The 7,346-nt window shown below is 40.3% G+C and overlaps 1 protein-coding gene across 2 annotated transcripts in view; it reads right to left on the reverse strand.

Moving 5' to 3' along the window:
* Positions 1 to 7,346, reverse strand: part of ARAP2 (ArfGAP with RhoGAP domain, ankyrin repeat and PH domain 2) — a 214,050-nt gene that overhangs the window by 153,367 nt on the left and 53,337 nt on the right. For both annotated transcript variants that reach the window (XM_019553196.1, XM_019553195.1), the window contains exon 8: positions 1,156 to 1,276. In XM_019553196.1, coding sequence (XP_019408741.1) covers positions 1,156 to 1,276 — 121 coding nt within the window. The remainder of the gene's footprint in view (positions 1 to 1,155; positions 1,277 to 7,346) is intronic.

The raw sequence follows: 7,346 nt of genomic DNA on the forward strand, positions 1-7,346 counted from the left end.
GTTGAACATAAAAAATTTTATTTTTATTTTTTTTAATTTTATTTTTTTTGCTTGTGCCCAGCAAAAGCTGGGGTGGAGGAGGTATTATAGTGTACCTCCATAGACAGAGAAAATGGCAGGCCTGCTGCAAAGGTGGTCTGAATTGAGAGTCCTTGAGTTGAGTTTCATTAGATAAAGATGCATTTAATGCACATAGCATTTGGGCTATGGAAAATGAAAGCACTCTTCAGTCAAGAGTGCATCTCAGCTAGGCTTAAAGCTAAAATGCCCAGAGGATTAAGGGGTAAAGATTGTAGCCGTATAGGATGTAAGGTTCTTTAGGTCAATCTGATATCTTTTATATCAGCCTCTGGCTTCTTCACTATTCTTTCCATCCAGGAAGAGCAGAGACCAACTGCAGATGCTTCCTCAGCCTGAAGGCCAAAGGGTATTTGTACCTGAAAGCTTGCAAAGAAGAATTTTTCCAACTATTTGAGCTGGTCTAATAACGTTCTTATATAAGTGACTTAGTCCATCTCTCTGTCTATCCATAAGGCTCTTGGAGCACTCTGATTGGTTGTTTCATTAACCAATGAAACAACCAGAGTGCAGAGCGCCTCCATGATGGTGTAGGCGAAGTGGGGGGTGAGGCCAGTGGCAAAGCACTGCTATGATGACAGGGATGGAGTGGGGGGGGGCAAGGCCAGTGGCACAAGAGGCAGCGGGCAACGGCCTGGGGTGCTGGTGGAAGGGGTTGGAGGGAACACTGGGGCAGGCTTTCCCACTCTGCTCCTGGGAGGTGGTGGCGGTGTGGTGTAATAGGTGGCAGTACTCTATCCACACCCACCCTCCACCCCCATCATTCTCGATGGGCAATTCGCTAATATGTCAGATTTACCTAAATAATCTTGTCTGCCAGGGAGTTCAGAAACTTTGTTGCTAATTTACTTTGCAAATCACAAGACTCAACTCTCGCCTTTCCTGTAACTGGCAAAACAACTCACATAGGATATATGGAATAAAGCTTTATTGTAACACTTGCATCTATCTTGCATCCCATTGATGAACCCAAGATGACTTAAGAACGGTGACAAGCGCTTATTAGGAAGTCATTTTACATATAGACACTGATATGATGATGTAACAATTGCCATTAATATCATGTGCTCCACTTACCTTCCTTTTCCACACGGAAAACAAATGTCCTATTAGCTGTGACAACTGCAAATTTATTTTCCCCATGGACTCTGACTGAAGCTATAGCTGAAAGTAGGATTATCCCCTTCGAATACACATCCTATATATAACCAACAGAAATAATTAATACCACCTTTAAGAACTTTAAATTATTCTAGCTAGAGATGTTTGCCAGGATGTTTGTAAAGTTCACACTTATTCATATTGTGCTATTACTTATTCAATACATTAAAGTTGCATCAAAAACTTCTGAGCTATTAGCATTTACCATAAAATATCAGTTGCAACTTTTTGTAGCTGCTCCTTTCTGAAAGGTATACAAACCCAAGTGCTTTATCCATAAGTAAATCAATTCTCATTCTACAAAATACAGTTTTACAAAAACTCTGTATTTCAAAATTCCATTGCACCCCGCAGATTCACAACAAAAAGTAGTTTACCTTGGATATCTTTTATGATTTTAGTAGACATAGTATACAGACAAATTATTTGTGTAGCCAAATTGGCTTTTTCCCCCCAGAGATCATAATATCAGATGGTATTTTCCAGGATGTCAGTTAGTAAGAAGGCAGCAACAGAAGTACACTGGATTTTGCCTTTAGTTCTGAAAAGGAATGAGACCGAGGTAGGAGTGACAAGATCCCCTACAAGTCAGTGAAAAATGATAACAGGAGAAGCAGCCAGGCAAACTCAAGTAGGCCACAATGTGCCTCCCTTGATCTTTTTAATGAATCACTTTCTTTTTTTAAAGTAAAAATGGTTCAGGTCACCCCCTCACTGTATTAGCAAGGCAACTATTAATTGTGGTTAGTCAAATTTCAGTGCTTGCCATTAGAAAAACCAGAAATTGGTAGAGTGTATAATAAGCATTTTTTTTAACACTCTTTGACTTCAGAGATAGAATTTCCTCCCTTACTTTGCCTGGGTGAATTTATCTTCTGATTAAGAGATCTCAAATGCACATCTAGTATTTACTCTCCCCTGAAGGGAACAGCAGCAACAAAAATAGCATCTGAACAGACCTCAAGTCTAAGTTCCTCATATACTTTTGCTAGTTACAATAATGAATGCTTTAAGTGGAAAAATATATACTTATTTTTAAAACCTATCTACACAAGGCCTTAATATACCATGTTATGGTTAGCCACTGAGCAGCTATTGAACATATATCAAGTTCAGTATATTACTACTTACATATAAAACACGGTACTTTGCTGATGCTTTAGTTGAAGGCATATATGTACTATGTGCATGAAAGCTACTTAGCTTAGACAATTATCAAAAATAGCGATATACTTCAAATGAATATGCATGTGAAAAACTACTCTTTTTTTAATCTTAGTACATTGGCACAGTGTAGTGAATGACCTGTGAATAGTATATATTGTCATTAAACCTTTATGTTTGAAAATAAATTAACTTAGTAATGTTTTATTTGTTGCATTAAATTCTATACCTATTCACTTGACAAAACAAATTTCTATTATTGCTGCCCCTTCTACAGACATTCACATATGATTATATTATGGTGTTTGCAGGCATCTACTGGATGTATCTGGTACTGTAGCTCATTACTCAGATTTAATGTAAGTAGCAACTATTCCTTATATAAAATATTAAGATTTGCAGGGCTCCCACTCCTCCACCTCTGCCCCTAATATAAATGCATTTTGGACAGGTTCTCTGAATCAAATAAGTCACGATGGCAGTTTGTGTGCAAACACACAAATACACTCTCTCCATTTACAGCAGAGAAACTTGGTAAACTTCCACAAATCAGGTTAAAGATTTAGAAAGTTGGAAGTTAGACCAGGAACTTATCATGGAAAGATCTTAATTATTGCTGAACTGGTGCTTTACCTATAGGAGCTTTTCTGCTAATCCTAATGCCATGGAAATATGGCTGACAGAAGAAAAAGACAACATGGATTAACAGGGTAGCAACAAAAGTTAAAAGGTAACATAGACTTTCATTTCAACTGAGTCCTGGTACTTTGTCTACTACAACAAGCAAGTACTAATGATGAAAAGTAGCTTACAACAAAAAATTGCTCCCAGTGAAACTGTTAAGACATCACATTTCCTTTTGCCACAACCTCAGAGTTAATACCATGCCTTCCCAATTAATTTAAAGACCACAAAACAAATAGTTTTTCTTCCCTTACATTTAAAATGGTTTTTTTGATAGACTTAGGTTCATGTTATGGAAACCTTACTACTTAGCAAAAAGCTGCCTTCCTGCCCTGCCCTGGCCTGCCTTTCCCCTAATGACATCCTACTACAGCTGGAGTCCACAAAGGCCGTCAAATAGAGTTCCCTAAACTTAAAGTCTAAATACAGACCATCAAAAAGCCTGAGGCTGAATCAGTTCAATCTTTGCAGGTTAACTTAAACTGCCTAGATTGGACCAAGAAGCAAGTGGACAGACGTTAACTTTTGATTCTTGAAATGCGGCCACACACAGGCAGTGGGTCAGGCCAAAAGCTGTGGGAGGGAAGGGGTGCTAGAGCACACCTTCCAGCCACTGCCAAAGGGAAGGGAGGGAAGCTAGGAGAGAAGCTCTCCAAGGCTTTTCCCCGCTTCTTGAATGAGTTAAGGGGCGGGCATGGCCAGGCCCCAGCGAGCCCACTGAGTATGTGACTGAAGCAGGGGGTTAAACTCCCCCCAGCCTGTACTGACCCCAGCCAGGGTGTGCCTGGGGCAGGGGAGGGGAGAGAAAAATCGGCCCCTGCCAGGCTTCTGCCCTGCTCCCCACTCAACGGGGGGGGGGGAGGGTGCAAGGGGCATTGTCAGAGGCATCGGGGTTTTAAGCCCCTCCCCCACCCACTGAGGACCCACTGGGGTCTGCCTGGCAGGAGTGGAGAAAAGTCTGGCACGGGTTGCTCCACCCCCACCATGCACACCCCAGCTGGGGTCCCATGCAGGCAGGGGAGGGGAGTTAAACCCTCCCTCCCCCACTCAGCATGCCAGCCTGGCCCAGCATCTGGCCATGACCCCACTGTCCACTTCAGTGGATCTTAGCTGAGGTTCAGTGTGGGAGGGGAAAGAGGTTTATCAGTATGCCAACCTGGGTGGGCATCTGGCCATAGTCCCCTCCTGCTTTGTCCCAACTGGACAGGCCTCAGCTGGAGCCAGGTTTCCCCCTTACCCTATTTTCAGTCAGCCAGAGCAGTGATAGTGTTGTGGCTCAGGAGAAGAAGGGCAGGGCCAACCCTGCTCTGCTGGAGCAGACAGCATAGCCAAGAGCTGTAAAGCATCCTGGGATGCTGGGGGAATGAGTTTACTTGAACTGGGAAGGGGTCTATGACAGAAGTTCCAGAAACTGGTTTTACCTAAATCAGTTCAGTCTGATGCTACATCCAAACAGGTTTATCTTAAGCCAATTTCAGAAACTGAGAAAAGAGAAACACTTATCTTCCTTCCTATAAATAGGCATGTCTTTGGTGCTATAAATATAAATACTAGAAAAAACTTGTAGCATGTCCCTATATATTTAAATAGGTCTTTAGGGAGAAGGGTACATGTCAGTCCTATTTGGAACATTGTGCGTTTTGCAAGTTTAGTTCTGTTGGGTCTGGTACTATGGTCAGTTTGGTTCTGTGTTTTATGCCAAACTCAAGGGGGAAATTTAGGCTGGAGATTAACAGGAATTTCTACTTAGATAAGTTTTGGAAACTCCATCCTTGGAAACTTTCAAAAGCAGGTTGGATGGAACTTGGCTAGAATGGTGTAATCAGGGATGAGCAGGGCTTTGAACTAAATGGCCCTAAAAAGGTCCCTTCCAAACCTTATTTCCTATGGTCCTCTTCTCTGTAAAACTGACATGGGCACATGCTTACAATATGGGTCTTTGGGCCAGACAAAAATAATTCTTGTAGGCACTTGTATTTAGGTGTCCTAACACCTAGAACTTGGAGGTTTCCCTTGTCTAGATCTCTAAGGAATAATCAACCAGAATCCCTGTAAAATAAGTTTAGAAAGTTAGCTGATTCCAAAGAGTGCTCCAGAGTAGAAAGGTACTTGGAGCTGGCTAGTAAGAACTATTAGGCCAATTGGTGTATCTGAATATAATCCCTGTCCCCTTTGAAAGATAGATACCCAACTCTGGGCTACATGTTGGGGTTTTTTTATTAGCTCAGGATTTCAGAGCCCCCCCCCTCCCCCAGGAAGATGTCCAATTCTCACCCTTGACATCATTCAGTTCAGCACAACAACCATACTGATTTTTTTCAATCTTGAATATGAGGGGTGGTGTTGAGTAAGGTGGTGGTTTCTACTAGGTTGCATCTTCTAGAAACCATAAATATAACAAAAATATGGGGAAATATCAATCTGAAGCCACTCAGATGTTGGGCACATAAAATAAATGTGCAATACTGAAAAAAAAAAAAAAAACCCAAACCTCCCCGCTATACCCTGAAAGCTTTCTAAATTAGCAATTAGATTTTTAAAGACAAAAATCACACATTTTCCCACTTTCCCAGAGCTTCCTACATTAAGAAGGTCACTCAGAAATTGTGATGGAGCAATATTCTGTCAAATATTAAACATACTTTTAAATCAAACAGTTTTGAGGAGGTGGTTAAGATTCACTGAAGCCTGATAGAGCCCTGCTTGCTAGGAAGGTTTCAAAAGTGGTTTGCAAAACAGCCTGTATCAGAACTATACCCAGCTTCCTGCTATGCCATACAGCTTCAGCTAAGAACCTCAGCCAACTGTTTGCTAGGCTCATGAGGAGCTGAGACCCTGGATATAAAAGTTTTTGAAGTCTATTTATAATACAAAGTCATTTGAGCTAGGCAGAGAAATTATTTTAAAAAAAAAAAGTCTTGTAATATAATACAGGTGCAATTGCAGAGAGAATTCTGTTTTTAAATAGCTTGAATTTTAGGGTGAGAGATAGGAAGCTGTTCCAAACAGGCTTAAGCCAGATTTCAAATCTCTGAAATGTTCCATGTGCCAGCCACTACACAGTTCTAATCTGTTCTAACTTCTCACGCTTCTAACGTATGACCTTTATAAAAAGGCCAAAACTGCTTTTTTTTTTTAGCAATGGAGTTCTTTTGACAAAAGACAGACAACACATTAAGGCAAAAACCGTGAACATTTGGTAACCAAAGATCGTTCTCATACTGCAGTTATTTTTTTCTTTTAACTCTCATGAACTGCTTAACCACACTCAGTTAAGGATATAACTGCACAGGATGTTGCTGACCAGCTTTTGTTTAAGGCTGTGCATATAAAAAATGTGCAGCATCAGTGATTTACTGAAGCTTGGAGGAAATTGGCCGTTTTTCTTTATATATTCAAGAATGAGAGAACGAAAAACCTGTATTAATTAAAAACAGAATGAAAAAAAGAGACAATTCCACTAGACTATGTTAGAGAAAGAGAGAAAGAGAGAAGAGAGATTCAGAAAACTCAGATGGATAAAGATGGTAAATACCTTGCCTATATGCAACATAGTTACTGTTCACACACTTTTTCTCTCACACCTAGGCTCCATAAGTTCTGACAGTCAAGGTTATTTACCATATGTTATATTTCAAGCTAAAAATAGGTACGTTATTAAATGTACCGCAATCTACATAGTATTAGATCACTTTGTAATACACTGATTATTATTACCTGCAGAAGCTAATCAGAGTTACTACAGGCATCTCTGTTCATTGCAGCGTTAGTTTAAATCAAACTTTTGTTGTTCCTAACCCTGTTCCAAAATATTCCAGCTTTAGTCAAGTAGAGCTTTAGGCTCAAGCCCTCTGGACCATCAAGGACATGGGGTAAAGCTTGAGTGCTGCTAGAAAAGTGATGAGATGGAGGTACTATAAATACACTATGCAACTTTAGTAGCATTTTGCAGCATTACCAAACCAATTAGTCTAAAAAGATTGAAAAGAATATCTGGAATAACTTCCAGAACAGATGCTTCACTTAAGTGTAGCAAAATGGTAAGATCTATCAACTGCTAATAATGAGAACATAAGGAGATAAGAAACTGGGATCAATGAGAAGCTCTTGTTCCCTTCCCAGTGCCGTAAACTAGCTTAGTACACTGTTAGCTGGATGGAGGATAGCTCCAATAAAAACTAGACTAAAGCAACATTTTTTTTTTTTTTTTTTTTTTTTTGTCCCCCCGGTCATAGTTTGTACAATGTGATGTTTCCAAT

This window comes from Crocodylus porosus, unplaced genomic scaffold (genome assembly GCF_001723895.1).
Source record: "Crocodylus porosus isolate Cpor-Errol unplaced genomic scaffold, CroPor_comp1, whole genome shotgun sequence".
NCBI classification, from domain to species: Eukaryota; Metazoa; Chordata; order Crocodylia; family Crocodylidae; genus Crocodylus; species Crocodylus porosus.